This window comes from Theropithecus gelada, chromosome 4 (genome assembly GCF_003255815.1).
Source record: "Theropithecus gelada isolate Dixy chromosome 4, Tgel_1.0, whole genome shotgun sequence".
NCBI classification, from domain to species: Eukaryota; Metazoa; Chordata; class Mammalia; order Primates; family Cercopithecidae; genus Theropithecus; species Theropithecus gelada.
Genome location: NC_037671.1, coordinates 117,962,466 through 117,979,020, shown reverse-complemented (window position 1 = coordinate 117,979,020; position 16,555 = coordinate 117,962,466). Strand labels below are relative to the sequence as shown.

General features: G+C 44.1%; 1 protein-coding gene across 3 annotated transcripts in view; it reads left to right on the top strand.

Moving 5' to 3' along the window:
- The window catches only part of SASH1 (SAM and SH3 domain containing 1), a 285,981-nt gene that overhangs the window by 187,308 nt on the left and 82,118 nt on the right, over positions 1-16,555 (top strand). For all 3 annotated transcript variants that reach the window (XM_025381968.1, XM_025381966.1, XM_025381965.1), the window contains exon 5: positions 15,728-15,768. In XM_025381968.1, the coding sequence (XP_025237753.1) occupies positions 15,728-15,768 (41 nt within the window). The remainder of the gene's footprint in view (positions 1-15,727; positions 15,769-16,555) is intronic.

Below are 16,555 nucleotides of genomic sequence, written 5' to 3'. Positions count from 1 at the left end.
GTAATGTGCGGTGCTGCCCCTGGTGAGGGCAGTGAGTCTGGTGCCTCTTCTCAGGCTCAGTAGACCGTGCCATACACACAGAGCTCATCAGTGACCATGGTTCCCTAAAATATGCCCTTCCCACATGACCTTTAGTTTCTTTTGTGATGCCTCACACGGGGGCAGCAGGGAAACAACAGCTATTTTCATAGAGCCTTTGTGGTAGCAATGTGCTGAAGTATGTGTTTGTGCAGGCCTAACCGTGTCCACACGTGTATGTGCACGCGTGCACCATTGCACAGCATATTTGAGGGGCTCAGCATTCCAGAATGCAGGAGCTTGGGGTAGGAGCAGCTGGTCCAGAATCCTTCTCCTCAGCTGTTCCCAACTGGAAACTCCGTTGCCCTTCCCTCTGTCTGGTGAGTGAGCCACCAGCCGACCCGGACACAGCTTGAGTCCGCACGTCTGTCTTGTGTCCTTTGCCGGTGGCAGGCTGTGTGTGTTCTTGCTGGGATGGCTGGGGACAGGTGCTGCTGCCAGGAATTGTTTAACATATGGAGGTGACTGCTGTTTGTTCTCTCTCTTGCATAAGAAGAAACAGAATATTAGGCCAATGATAGGGTGGTGGTTGGAGGCTATCAGTAAGTAAATATCATTCCTATACTGGCAGGAAGATGGGGAGACTCACACCTACAGCTTAGTGAGTGCTCCCTGCATATCTTATTAATTCTCCTACCAAGTCTATAATGCAGATGGCATTCTACAGTTAAGGAAACCAAAGTTTAGAAAGGTCAGTGACTTAGCAAGATCACAGACCTTGAGTCAGGCAGAGCTGGATTTTGAATCCAGCTCTGTTTATCTGCAAGGGCCAGACCGCTTCTCATCTACCCAGGTACAGGTACAATCAAAGACTGGTGTGCTCAGAGAGACTGGTGATGGACCAGGCAGCTCAGGAAGTTTAATTTAATAAGCGTTCATCCAGTAGTAAGCCCTGGAAAGATGAGTAAGATAGAAAAGGTAGCTGTCCTCTTATAATCTGAAAACATGGGAAGATGCTTATAATGCAATGTGAAAACTATCAGGACAGGGGAACTGCAGAAGGAGGGATGGTGAACCCCACTTGGGGGATAGGCATGGTGCTGAGGACCCTGTATTTTGGCATCAGTCAGCGTTCTATTTGAGAAGTAGAATGTTAAGATAGAATAAGGACTTCATTATGGGCTTTTGACCTCATGCATCACAGCCCATGCTGGCTGCACAGGCCAGGTGAGGCTGTTGCTTCTATGTCAGGTGGTACAGCCTGAAGTCAGCAGGGTGGGCAGTTCAGCAAAAACAATGCCTGCAAAGTGAAGAGAGCAAGGACAAAGTCCAGCCTGCCAGGGCGGGCTGACACCCATGCCATCAGTCACCGTCTCCAAGCAAGGCTTCAGCTTTGCAGGTGCAGAGGGCCTGCAGGAGTTGCTGGCATCCTTCCTCAGGAGCTCCGCACATCACAGGCCCAGGACTGAGGAGCTGAGGAGGAGACCCAGCAGGAATGTGAGCGTGTGGGCCCAGCTACTGCCCCATGCCACCCCCTGACCCAGAGGACCAACAATAACAGCTAGAGCAGGGCCCCATGCCCACAGTGGCCATGAAGCATGGAAAGAAAAGAGCTACTTTCTGCGTTTCATGTAAAATCTCTCTTGTGGTCTAGGCTACCCTGGAACTATGCAGGGAAGAGAATTCTGAGAAATGTAATCCAGCTGTTCTAAAGTGTCAAGACTCCAAATCGCCACAGGTTCCCATAGGAGTGAGCACCTGAGGGCTGACTGGGGATTCTCTTCGGCAGAAGCAGAGAGGAAGGAAGTTCCTGGTGGAAGAAAGGGTGTGCAAAGCCATGGGAGCACAGCATCTTGGGGGAGTAGGTGGTGGAGCCCCAGGCCTAGCTGGTGGAAGGCCTTCAGAGCCAGCTCAGGCATTTCCTGGTGATGGGCTTTGTATTTTAGATGGATCACTCTCAGCGTGAGGAGGTGAACTTTGTGCCTCCCAGGAGGCAGGGAGAACTGTGAAGGGAGGGAGAGATCTGGAAGGTCTAAAGGCCTTGTCAAGCCTTTCTTTATTCCGCTTCCACTTTCTGAATTCTTTTATCCACCGGCTGATTCATTACTTCGTCGAATCTTCAGGGAGTGTCTCCTTCAGGTCGGGAATGCTTGGTGGTCGAGACAACGCAGTCCCCGGTCTCTCATCTAAAAGCTTTGCCCAAATAAAACCTTACAAGTCAGGATAATGCTTGAAAAGTATTGGCCACTTGTTTTATTGTATTACTCCGTATTCTTTTCTGAACATCTCACTTGCAGTGTTGCTTATTTTATTTTGGAGGTGTTGGATACAAGGAGGGAATGGATAATGAAGATGGGCACTCTGATCCCTGGCCTCTCCTAGGCTAAGCCAGTGGTTCCAAGCATATCTGCACGTCACAATTACCTGGAGAGCTTGTTGGAGAGACAGATCCTCAGGCCTTGCCCAGACCTAATGCATTCAATCTCCAGATGTGGAACCCTGGAGGCTTCTAAGAAGTTTCCCAGGAGACTTTTAAGCAGCCAGCTTGGCTTTATTCATCGCCACCCAGATCAGTGTCTTGTCAGCTTTAAGCTCTTGGCTTCTACTCCGCATCATAAGCACAGGTCGAGTTGGGGGCTGTTCAGCTGATGTTGGTAGAGGTCATTTCATCATCACGGTGACCTTGGAAAGCTTCCTGGTGTCTGAATCATTTCCAGCAGGTGCTGGTGCGCTCACAGTGCCCGAAGGGGAAGGACGTGAAGTAGTCTGAGGGCAGGGTGAGATCAGCGAGTGGAGTGATCAAGAATGAGAGGACAGGGTCCACTTGGAGTGAGTCCAGGTGTGGAGGGCGCATGGAAGTGACAGAGATGCTTGGGAATTTAAAAATGAGATCTGAGAAGATGGGAAAACTTGAGTTTCCATTTTCATAGTATTTATAACATATAAAAATGTTCCATCAGCCATGTCTGTGAATAAATTAGAAGTGGGGCAGGGGAAGGCTGAAGTGGTTGCCGCTGGCTGGACGCAGATTCAGGGCTGCCGCATGTCCATGCTGCCCGTTGGGAGAAGTAGGGCAGGTGGGTGGCTCCCACAGCAGTGGTCTGGAGGGGTTGCTGGTCACTGAGCTCTGCAGGGAGAGGAAGGCCCTCCATGCCTGCAGTGCCTGCAGCCTTGGCCTTCAGGCCTGCTTCCCCTGGACTCCCCTGCTGCCCCCAGGGCAGCTGGCAGAAGAAAAGCGGCAGCCGCAGGCCCCACATCCCTCCGGGGTCCTCTGTGTCCAGGCTGCACAATGGCCTGCATGGCCAGCAGGCCTCAGGGGTGGTGAATAGGAGCCACTGTTTGTTTCCACTGAGAAAGTCCTGACCTGCTTCCGGAGCCATTGCCATGGAAACGCAAGGAGGAGGTCCTTGAATGGAGCCTCTTTCCTCCCCATCTGCCCCACTCCCTTCCCCACCCCAGGCTGAGGCTGGTGAGGACCAGCCCCCTGCTGCCTCACTTTCCCCCTAGGTTCCTGCACATTTGGCGAAAATACTCAAAGCAGGGGACCCTCCCTGCCCATATCAGTGGGGATCAGTGACCCCATATACACGCTACCCCAGTGTGTGGCAGTGTGGCAGCCCATTCTCACAGCAGCTCTTAACCTGGGTCTGCCTCACGCAAACAGAGAGCCAGAGGGCCTTCCAGAGGGCCCCCCTCCAGCCTTAGCCACATTTCTCTGCAGAAAAGCCTCTCTTGGACCCTATATTTATTACACATATGCAGGAAATTTTAATAAAGGAAATAGAGCAAACGAATAATTTTGCCCCATTTACAAAATAATTGGAAGCCATTTAATAGCGTAAACTGTCTGGGTGCAGTGACTCACGCCTGTAATCCAAGCACTTTGGGAGGCAGAGGCTGGTGGATTGCTGGAGCCCAGGAGTTCGAGACCAGCCTGGGCAACATGGCAAAATCCTGTCTCTATAAAAACAAATACAAAAATTAGCTGGACATGGTGGTGCACGCCTGTAGTCGCAGCTATCTGGGGGCTGAGGAGGTGGGAGGATCACCTGAGCCTGGGGAGGTTGAGGCTGCGGTGAGCTGTAATCACTTCATTCCAGCCTGGCAGAGTGAGACCCAGAGTGTCTCATAACAATAATAATAATAATATAATGTAAACAAAGGTACTTTCTTTTTAGTAGGCTGCTTAAGCTCATAAGAAATTACCTTTTTTCTCATTTTTATAATAACTAGCTTTTGTGGTGAAAATAATGGCTACAACCCTGTTTTGTTTTATTTTATTTTACTTTTGACAATAATTTAGTAATTCTTAAGATGAAAAAAAGACCTAAGTAAAATTTAAAATTCACAGTGAGGCTATAAAGTGAAGGTGTTTGTTTTTACTGGTTAGATCAAAACCAGAAGAAAAAGCAGAATTTCAAGCCCCCTCACCCCCCGTTTTTTCACTCCTTAATTTGTATGCCTACTGAAGAATCATCAAAAGTCAGAATTTGATCTGAAGCCACAGACTCCAGGGGCCACATTTCAAACTTAAATTGCACTTTCAATACCAGTAATTAGAGACAATGCAGTTTTGGCTTTGGGCTCACAGTATTGCACCAGGTACTGTGAGTACCGTGATCAGTAAGACTGGTGAACCCCTTGACTCCACGGAGCTCAAGTTTTAGTGGGAAAAACATTGGTTTGGGTGTCTGAAGAGCTGAGTTTAATCTCCAGCTGTGTGACTTACAATGACTAATTGTGTGACCCTGGACAAGTCACTTACATAAAGACCCTAGGCCAGAGTCTCTTCGTACATACAGCAAAGCTAGTTTTTTTCAGGGTTTCTGTGAGCCTGAAATACAATGAGATATATGAATATACTTTGGTAAGCCAGACCAATGCTTTGTGGAAGTTAGTCATTTTCGTTTCTTAACCACTAACTGCATATTCATCCATTTTTGTGCTACTAATAAAGACATACCCGAGACTGGGTAGTTTATAAAGGAAAGAGGTTTAATTGACTCACAGTTCCACATGGCTAGGGAGACCTCAGGAAACTTGCAATCATAGCAGAAGGGGAAACAAACATGTCCTTCTTCACATGATGACAAGAAGGAGAAGGGTGAGTGCCCAGCGAAGGCGGAAGCCCCTTATAAAACCATCAGCTCTCATGAGAACTCACTCACTATCGCGAGAACAGCATGAGGGTAACCGCCCCCATGATTAAATTACCTCCAACCAGGTCCCACCCCTGTAGGGGACACAGAGCCAAACGATATCAAGCTGTTACAATTATATTCACCTGCATGTAACTGACGCCTGACTTCAGTGTTTAGACAATGGGGACATCTTCTCATATAGCAGGGAGTCTGGAGTTGGGCTTTCCAAGGCTTGAGCAGCTGCTCTGGGAATTATTCCCTCTCCTACTCTACCATCCTTAGTATGGAACTTTCTTCCTTATGATAAAATTATGTCTGTTCCAGGAGGGATAATGGGAAGAGCCGGGCAAAAGGCATGTAGATGGAGTAAATCCTTGTTGTCATAGAAACAATAGCTTTCTTAGAAACATCTCACCATAAAGTTCTAGTATTTCTTCCCTGCCAGACACTGACACTTGGCCTCAACTAACTGCAAGGGAGTCTGAGGAAGTGAGTATTTTAGCAAGGTATACTGTTACCCCAAACAAAATTGGGACTCTGTAAGTAAGAAAGAAAATGAACTGGATATTGACATGGGAGGCAACTAGCTTGACTATCTTTATATTTCAGTAAGATATTCTTGAGTTTTGTAAACACCTGGAAGGTATGGGCCATGTTGTGTGCAGTTTCCTCATCCATTGGCATAGAGCTTTATTATCTATACCACGCAAACAGTGAATCATTGATTGTGTATGAGACTGGTCAGTTGCTGATTCCTTTTTGTATGACCTTTCATTGCAAAAAAAAAAAAAAAAAAAGTGGGGGCTCACACCTGTAATCCCAGCACTTAGGGAGGCCAAGCTGGGAGAATTTCTTGAGGCCAGAAGTTCAAGACCAGCCTGGGCTACATAATGAGATGTCTTTACAAAAAACAAAAAATCAAGATTAGTCGGGCGCGATGGCATGCAACTGGAGTCCCAGCTGCTTGGAAGGCCAAAGCAGGAAGATTGCTTGACTCCAAGGGGTAGAGGCTGCAGCGAGCCATGATTGTGCCACTGCACTCTAGCCTAGGTGATAGAGCAAGAAACTGTCTCCAAAAAATAAAATTATATATATATATATACACACACACACACACACACACATACACAGACACACACACACACACGCCCTCTAGCATATGTCATGGGGTTATTCTGAACATTAGTTATTAACTTTGAAGGAATTGGGGAGGCATTTATAACTTTATAGTGCTGGAATAGATGCTGTTACTATCAATAGTGTTGTTAGTATCAAAGCTGGCATTCATGGAGCAATTTTATCTCAACTTCTTAGACAGTTCAGACCCATGAAGCCACAAATGAAGAAAAATATGGCCCAGATGGAAAAGAGAAGACCCACTGAGGGGTTTTTGGAAACCTCAGAGGATGACTGAATCCCATCCCAGATCTGATTCTCCCTACTTCGAGCCCACATCGCTGCTGGACTTGGATAGTCCTGGCCTTAGTGAGGCCGTGGCCCAGACACAACCAGGCCATGGGCCTCCCCTGTGGAGAGATGGTATTTGGCTGCTTTTCAGACGTGAAACTCTTTAAGTTTCTGCCAGTGACCCGCATCATTAACTTTCAGTACAAGTCACTAGTTGGTGAATGAAAGGACACAAATGTCTTTCACTGCACCTTTGGAAGGGATTTTTAGAGTCAACAGGAGTGGGCCCTGTCCTTGGCCTGGAGAGCGTGTTGGCCATTCCCGAAGTGCCAGAGAACCAACCCCTCACAAGTTAAGAAATGGAAGTACATTTGGAGAAGGACTGAGGATGCCCTGGCTCATAAGTAGAGCGGTTGGGAAAAAGGCTGCTAATAACAGCTAACTTATTTTATTTAATTTGTTTAGTGCTTAGCATGTGTAGGCATGTAGTAAGTACAGTAAAAGTCACAACTCACAGAAAACTAAAAATTCTATGTGATCGGTAACATTATTGTCTCTATTTTGCGTAACAGGAAACTGGGAATCAGTGGGACTAAGTAACATGTCCAGAGTTAGTAATCAGTAGCGGGTAGAGCTTGGCTTTGAATGCTGGCATTTGGACTCCTGAACCCACGTTCTGAGCCATTCATTGTGTGGTGCCACTTCCTGGGTAGTGGCCTTATGACAGCATTTGAGACATCCTTCACATGGAGGTACCAGTCAGCTGCTCATGATCTCTGTCACAGACAGGACAAAAGGAGTCAGGCTTGATTTGTAGCAGGAAAGATAATGTTTAGTTACCTACAACTTCCATATGTCTAATACAATTAGCAGGGGATTGAAGGATAACAAAGGTGATTGTCATTAGAACTAATGCTGCATGTCTAAATTAGCTGTCTTTCTCCTTATTTTTCTGAGCAAGATGCCCTTTTGAGACATCTTATATAGAAGAAATAGGCTGACTTAAAGTGGTTCTGATGGCAGTTGTAAATCAAAGATATACAAAGAGGGTGGGGTAGAAAAATTAAAAATTCTGCAACTCACGGTTGGAAAATTCAGATCTTTCAATGTCCTTTTAGCACCTTCAAGTGTGAGAATTTGGATTATGGGGCAAAAAGTCCTCTTTGAACCAGAATTAAAGATTAGATGGTATTACTGTTTAGAGACAACATCCACACTTCATAGCTGAAAATCCTGCCATTTCTTTTGGAGAGTTAATGATAATTGAGGTAATTGATGGGCCCAAGCCATTTCCCTTGATATAAGTGCCTATATTGAAAAGCTCTGCAGCATCAATGAAAAATTATTTAGTAGACAATGTGCCATACACAATAAGCTAAATACTGCTTAAGGAAAACAGTAGGATAATAACATGGGAATAATGGAAATAATGTGCTGAAAATCCATTGGATAGAGAGATTTTGACATCATGCTCAATCGTTATGTGTGTTGTTTTTTGTAATTCTAAAAAACATACATACAAATTGCTTTTATAAAGTGGGAAGTAAAAGAGAAATCCTTGTGTCCATCTCAATTATTTGAGAGAGGTTAATGATAAAATAATTTACAAGGAGGAGCCTTAATGATTTGGAAACTTAGAATCTAGAATAGGAGATACATCATGGCAATGCTTGGTGGGATGAGAACAGCGAGTCCGATGGAGAAGACTAAGACAGTTTGTCAGTTTGGGACCACTCTGTGAATAGTTACAAGAAGTAACATTTCCTTGGAGCTTCCCCAGTGCCAGACACTGTGCAAAGCTCTTAACATTCACTGTTTCATGTGATCCTCTTAACAATCCATTAAGGGGTACTGTTTTTATCATCACAACTGCTCTTAGAAAGCCAGTCAAGGCTTAGGTTGGTGGCAGCACTGTCATTTACCCCTAGTTCTGCCTGACTCCTGAGTGTGTGTGCTGGGTCAGGCCACTGTCTTGGATTTGGTACTGCAGACACCTGCCTTAATCATTTATAAAGGTGACTTTATAAATGCTGACTTTTATAAGGTTATAACAAAAAGTCAGCAAGTCCAGGCTTGGAATAAACTGTGAAATGAAAGAAAAAACCTGTATGGGGATTGTTTTGACCGGCTTGACGAAATGTCACCCACGTTGTCGTTGATACTGAATATTCCTGGAGTTCTAACAATATGCCAGATTTTGGCAATAGAATTGCTTTTCTATCTCAGCCAGTGAATTCACAAGCTAAATCATGGGGCCAAGCAAGAGAGGTGCATAGGGCGTGGAATTTAAGGAGGCAACTCACTCCCTGCACCTGCCGGATTCTGAGAGTGAGTATGTCTTACAGCTGTGTCTCTCTGGCATCATCCAAGTCCTGGCCCTGTGGCTGGAGAAAGGGTGACTCTTGAGTTTTTATGGCAACTAGTGAATTTTGTTTCTTATCTATTTCTCTTAAACAGAGAGATAGGTTTGTATGCTAAAAATATCTTTGATACCCAAAGGATAGAAAGAAATATTAAATTGAGAAATTACTTCTTTAACATGAAATGATTTGTCATGAAAGAAGCAAAATATGAAGGTACAGAGTTATCCTACTTAAGTAGGACATAAAGAAAATGAAAATCTTAACTACTTATTAACATAAGTCCTTCAACCTTTTAACCTTCCCCTGCCTCCCCCTGTATACACACAATTCAGTAGCACAGATGTGTCAGGCTCTTTTTTTGAAATGGTGGAGAAAAGGCTGCTACTGGCTTTTGGGACTGCCTTGGCAGGCCTGGGATGATGCAGGAAAAGACCCAGACACAGCAAAAGCCCAGATTCCAAATTCAGCAGGAAATCAACTAATGGAGAAGTTGATTTCCTGAGACTCAAGATTAAGGAACTCTGAAAATCCCTTAAGTACAGGTTTTCCAGTAACATATAGCATATGTTCCTTTCTTGGAAATTAGGTTATAACCACTTTCCTTTCCTTTTCTTCTTCTTCTTCTTCTTTTTTTCTTGGTTATAATGAAATTTCTGGACAGCTCACCAAAGCCAAAACATGAAGTGTATTTTAGGAATTTCTTTATGCTTGACCATTCATTGCACTTTTCTAGTGTACTGGACTCAGTATGTAGAAATGAGATAGAGTTATCTTTGTCTGGATGTAACTTAGACTATTTGTATATAAACAGAAGAAGAAAAATGAGTTTGAGCCATGGTATTTGGCCTCCTTTCCTTCTAGAAGCAGATAGGGGGGTCTTGCAATAGCCAGATAGTCAATTCCTAAAAAGTGTTCTTGGAACTTTTAGTTCTGACACTTCCATAGACCATGGTCAGATTTGGTGTTGAAAACTTTCTGTTTTTGCAAGTTCTTCTGAGTATCATTTTAGCAATTTACTTAAGAGCTGGGCCAGTATATAATGGTATCCCCTTTCTGTCTATCCCTTAAATAATAGAAAAGAGGCATCCTGTTAAAGAATGTATACAGTTTGGAATTCTGTTATACAAATGAGAAGGAGTCTGGGGAAGAGGGTGAGTTGTTGGACTCAGGAGTCAGAGACGTGGCCACCAAGCCCAGTTATGCCCTTGCCCAGCACGATTGGACCTCAAGCATGTCATCACTCCCGTCTCAGTCTCACTGATAGTCCTATTCTGTGATGGGGGGGTAATGAAAGTTTTGCATTTGAGAGGTGGAATTCCATACAAGTGTAAAGAATTTCATGTTGACCTGTGTGTGTTCCTCCTCCTACTCTATGGTCTTACGAGGATCTCCACTGTAAAGCAGTAGGCTCACTGGGAAAGAAAATATGGCAACCTAGAGTTTCCACTGTGTGGAGTGTGAGGCTGCAATATAATTTTTTTTTTTTTTTTTTTTTTAAGATGGAGTCTTACTTTGTCACCCAGGCTGGAGTGCAGTGGTGCGATCTCGGCTCACTGCAACCTCCGCCTCCTGGGTTCAAGCGATTCTCCTGCCTCAGCCTCCTGAGTAGCCGCGATTACACCACGCCCAGCTAATTCTTGTATTTTTTGTAGACATGGGGTTTCACCATGTTGGCCAGGCTGGACTCGAACTCCTGACCTCAGGTGATCCTCCCGTCTCAGCCTCAAAGTGCTGGGATTACAGGCGTGAGCCACTGTGCCCAGCTGCAATATAATTTTTGTAAAATGGAGTTTAATAATATTCTAGCCAGAAAGGTAAAGGAACATTCTGCCTGCTTTTCCTTCTCCCACTGGCTGTTCGTCCTAAGTCTCATTGCTGGGCCTCACCTTCTCTTTCTGACCCCTAAAAATCGGGTTGGCCCAGAGCTCAGTCTTCAGAGTGTTCAGCCAGGCTCAGAGCTTAGAGTATACGAGTCACTTACAAATTCTTATCTGCAGCTCTAGACGCGCATTTCCAACTGTTTCTTTACTGTCTCCACAGGGATGTTTAATAAGCACCGCACACTTAGCATGTCCAAAGGGGACCTCTTGTTCCCTCCCCTGCTGTTCCCCTGCCCAGCTTTCCCCATCTGGGGAAGTGAATGTTATTTCATTATTTAGGTTTCTGCTCAGATAAACCTTTTCTGTCCCATCACCTCAATTTCTCCTCACTCCTTGACTCTGCAGTCACCCTCCTTGAGTCTGTCTTGTTTATTGCTATGTTCTCAGGACCTCAGAGGATGCATGACTCCTACTGAGAGGTGAATAAATAAATACTGAATGAAAGAATGAGTGAAAATGAATAACAAAGCAATTTAGCAAAGAATTTGTTAAAGACAGAGGTAGGAGGAGAGAAACTAGTTCAGTTCTGAGAATACTGTCTCTTAAATTATTATTTTTTAATGGGATTGATAAATTCCTTAATGTAGGAATTTTCTTAAGTGAATTTTGCCTTTAGGAACAGCTAAAGCAGTCTAGGGATCTTGAGGAAAAATGTGGACACTTAAGCAGGTTTGGGGTCTTAATAGTAGGAGTTACTGATGAACAAGTATTTGCTAAGGTTCAGTTCTGAGACGTTAAATCCAATACTTGATGATAATTATGTTTAAATGGATTTTTAAAGCACAGCAGAATATTAATTATTGCTCCCTGGTCATCAAAATTCATGCTGAAGTTCTCATCCTTTTTGCCCACTGACAATGAAAAAGATGAGTCCAAAGAGCAGATCCACCTCCAGCACCCACTGTCCTCAGGCCTGGGGCATCTGGCTGGAGGAAGGAGGTACTACCGGGAGGCCTCTTTGGAGCTGACGCCTGAGCATTGTTTCTTCCACCAGGAGATCAGTAAATGGCCCCTTCCACCTGCTGCCATCCACATTTGGACTTGGGTTGTATCATTGATTTTTGCTCCTGCTGGATGAATTTTAATAATCAGTCTCAGGGAGAAAGGAGATGGCATTTTGCATTGCTTCTATGCCAGCTTCTGTTTGCAGGGAGAAAGTCACTGCATCCAAATTTGTACGGTGTCATTTTCCTCCTTTGCAAATTTGATGAGTTGGGGAGCCTCGCTCTTATGAAACATGGGCTTGTTATTCTTTGGCCAGCATCTAGGTGGTGAACTTGTGAAATTCACCACTCACCACAGCAAGATGAATAAAGAAACTACAGTGCCATCTGCTGGCATCCTGGGGAAATTCAAGCACTGCCTGGGCCAAGTCCAAACCAGAGGATAAAATTGTATCAAAGTGTGTGATAGTTTAAAGACAGTAGATTAAAAATAATGAAAATATTGTCAGTCATCATTTCAGAGAGGAAAATGCAATTACATTTTGGGATAATGGTGTAGCAGTGGGAGCATACATTTTTCTGCAGTGTACTTTTTGAAGTATTTTGATGACTTTCAGGGAAAGTAAAATTTCACAATTTATGTTTTCACTTATTACATTATCAGTTGTATCCTGAGGTAGTGATATTTGGTCCATAGCAATTAGGTCAAGACTTCTCTAGTCCCGGCCAGGCATGGTGGCTCATGCCTATAATCCCAGCACTTTGGGAGGCCAAGGCAGGCAGATCACCGGAGGCCAGGAGTTCAAGTCCAGCCTGGCCAACATGGTGAAACCCCATCTCTACTAAAAATACAAAAATTAGCCAGGTGTAGTGACACATACCTGTAGTCCCAGGAGGGTGAGGCAGGAGAATCGCTTGAACTTGGGAGGCGGAGGTTGCAGTGAGCCGAGATCGAACCACTACACTCTAGCCTGGGCAATAGAGAGAGACTCTGTGTCCAAATAAAAAGGACATCTCTAGTCCTTAGGGTGAGGACAAAAATACATATGGGGCTCCCTGTGCCTCTGGTGGCCCCTTACAGAAAACATGTTTAACCAGCTGCAGACCCTGGCCCACTGAAGTTAGGTGGGCAGCTGAGTCCCATGACTTGAAATGCAAAGTACAGCACAGTAAGATTTTTTTAAAAAATTAAGAATCTAAACTGAGCAGAAACCCTTTTTTCTTTCTGAAGGATTTCCTGCCTCAGTCCCAGCCAACTAACTTGTTCTTATTTTGCTCCCACTTCTCCCATGGCCCTGAGCACGTTACATTTGCTGCTTCTCTTCCTCATTCTTCTCCTTCTCCCCTCCCCCAGCTTTTTTGTTCCTGTCTTCCTCCATCCCTCACCTGTGGGTCCCCTTTCTTCCTGTGCATCCATGTACCTTACTTGTGCTGTTGTTCAGTACATTTTGGCTGAATGATTTAAATTTTGAAATGCCTACCTCCTAAAAGCCTTGCAGGTAAATACAGGTATTTTCATTTTTGTGTGGATAGGAGGAGGGAGAGTAGGTCCTAGCCATGTTTTGGCACAATTTGGGGATGAGATTTTCCTTACATGTTGTGTATTCACAGCTCAGGAATAAGGGGAAATAACTAGAATTCAAATCTAGCTCTTGTCCTTTGCAGCGGTTTCTCCCCTGATTCTGTTCTTAGCTCTGATTCTCCCTTAGTTTACAATAGAAAGCTTTCAGATTTTTGTGCTGGTCACCAACAGTTCTCTGCACTCACATGTGGAGAATGGTGGTGCTTGCTGGGCATGGGCCTGCCACTCAGAAATGGCACCCAGTGGTCAGCCCACACCAGTGCAGCTACACCAAAGGATGGTGGCTTATTAAAGGCGGCTCTGCATGAAAAAGCCTCCCTCCCCTCTCTCTGGTCACCTTAGATTCTCAAGGTCCTTTTATCCAAAAGGTAGGCAGAAAATCACTTTAGGTGATTATGATGTTCAATTCTTCTTCCTCTGAATGAGACAGTCTCATTTCAGTCACCCAGTTTGGAGGTCAGTGGTGTGATCATAGCTGACTACAACCTCGAACTCCTGGGCTCAAGTAGTCCTCCTGCTGCAGCCTCCTGAGTAGCTAGAACTAGAACTATAGGTGCATGTCACTATGCCCAGTTAAACTTAAAAAAAAAAAGTTTTTTTTAAGAGACGGTGTCTCACTATGTTGCCCAGTCTGCTCTCCTACTGCCTCAGCCTTTCCTCTAATGTTTTCAGTGTGACTCATACCTGGCCTCCCACTTTCTTATCTGCCCAAACCTTCAGATGCAGAAATCACCTCTTCCATCTTCCTTCCTGGCGGTGAACTTGTACTGAAGATTCAGGTTTAAATCCCCCAAGTGTCTGAGTCTGTTCTGATGCAGGTGCCTTCTTTCTGGTTTCCCTTGGCTGTAAGCCCAAGGATACTGTATTTTCCTTCTGGGATTTGGACACACCTAATGAAAGATTTTGTTCCACCCTCTACTGTTCCCCCTTTTTTTTTTGAGAGACATAGTTTCACTCTGTCGCCCAGTCTGGAGTGCAGTGGCGCGATCTTGGCTCACTTCAACCTCTGCCTCCCAGATTCGAGCAATTCTCCTGCCTCAGCTTCCCAAGTAGCTGGGATTATGGACCTATGCCACCAAGCCTAGCTAATTTTTGTATTTTTAGTAGACATGGGGCTTTGCCATGTTGTCCAGTCTGGTCTCAAACTCCTGACCTCAAGTGATCCGCCCCCCTCGTTCCCTTTTTGATACAACCAGTTTTAACTTTCTTTGGTTTTCCCGCTTTCTTTCTTTAAATTTTGTTTATCTTAAGTTTTTTTCTGGAGAAATGTTTAATGAACTGGTTTTGGGCTGTGTACACTTTTCAGATTATTTGGGTTAGTCTGTATCTGCCTTCACAAACTGGCAGCCAAAGGTGTTGGGGTGGCGGGGGGTGGGGGTCCAAATTTGATGCCCAGACATGTATTGATTGATTTGGACACATTTTTTAAAACATTGGTTTATTTGCCATCACTTAAAAATGTTAGAGCTCTCATATAAAAATACAGATTTCTGGCTGGGCACAGTGGCTCACACCTGTAATCCCAGCACTTTGAGGGGCCGAGGCAGGAGGATTGCATGAGGTCAGGAGTTCCAGACCAGTCTGGTCAACATGGTGAAACCCCATCTCTGCTAAAAATATAAAAATTAGCCAGGCGTGATGGTGCATACCTATAATCTCAGCTACTTGGGAAGCTGAGACAGGAGAATCGCTTGAACCCAAGGAGGTGGAGGTTGCAATGAGTTGAGATCATGCCACTGTACTCTAGCCTGGGCAATAGAGCAAGACTCTGTCTCAAAAACAAAAACAAAAACAAAATGCAGATTTCTGGCTTCTCTTTGAACATTGGAAGATTCAGCAGGATAGACATTGCACTTGCCAACTGGCAGCAACCAACTGGAGGAACTATGTACTGGCCACCCCCTCTATTAAGGGCACTCAATATCCTGTTGTGGGTCTCTCACCCGCCTCCCTGCCCCCTTCATTTTCCTAGAGCCAACCACTGTACTTATCTGCAGGCCCAAGTGGCATTTGTGGTGCTGAGTTTATGTTTTCATTATTATTTGCTTTCTCTTTTCCTCTTCCACAAGAGACTTCCCAATGGCAGTAACTTCACTGTATTAATAGTTCGCAGAATGAAAGGCACTTCCACGATCTAGTGAAGTCTGTCTTCTTCATTTAATGTTACAGGTCTCACCTTCGAGTGAGTCTTTAATAAATGTCGGCAAATGGCACATGAGTCTATTTCTAGGAAGTCAGCAGACGGGTAGAAAAAGCCAGTGGTAAATAGCCTGTAACAGTTTCCCTGGCTGTATTAAGTAGTATTGATGCCGGGTCAAACTAGTTAGGAGGATTTTCAGTTCTCCCATGAAAGCAAGGCTCCCTGGTAATCTGATTTGTTTTTCTTTTCTAGGAACCCTCTTCATAAATCAAACTCGGAAGACAACTCTGTAGGTCAGTACCACTTTTCTTGGTTTACCTATTTAATTATTTTAATACTTTATAGAAAACATGAACATGTGAAAATACAAAACCCACAATAATCCTTCTACTCAGAAATAAACACTGTTACGATTTTGATGTACATCTTTATTCTCCTTTTTCTAGGGGATTTAAAAAAAACATAATTGTGATCATATTCTGCATACTGTTTTATAGTTTTTAAGTTGAATACGTTATGAGCATTTTCCCATGACTGAATATTCTCTATGTTAATAGAGAAAAAATTAGAAGCAACCTAAATATCCAGCAAAGAACGAATTGGTTAATTAACTTATGGCACATCCAATATGGTGGAATATTACGCAGACTTAAAAATTTACTGCTGCTCTAAAAATCCTGGGGTCTGTGTCCCTAATAATGTCCTTAGGATACATCTTTCAATTGGGAATTTTTTGGATCCAAGATTATGCATAATTAAGGCATTGCATATTTTATATATTCTTGATTATAAAATTCACTCTTGGTTTAGTAACAGCTATTCTGTTTGGGTCAGAGGGTGGGTGGCTGGTAGTGATTAGGGACATAAGTACTCAATCAAACCTGGCTGCCTGCCTTTGAATCTGCCAACTCAATAGCTATTACCTTGTGCAGCTCGCTTGCACCAAGTCTCAGTTTTCTCATCTGCTAGGTGGGAACAATGATGCATCATTATAATTGAGTATTAAATGAAATTTGCCATTAGATAGCAAAGTGCCTGGATATAGTAGCTGAATAAATGTTAGCTATTACCATTTATTAG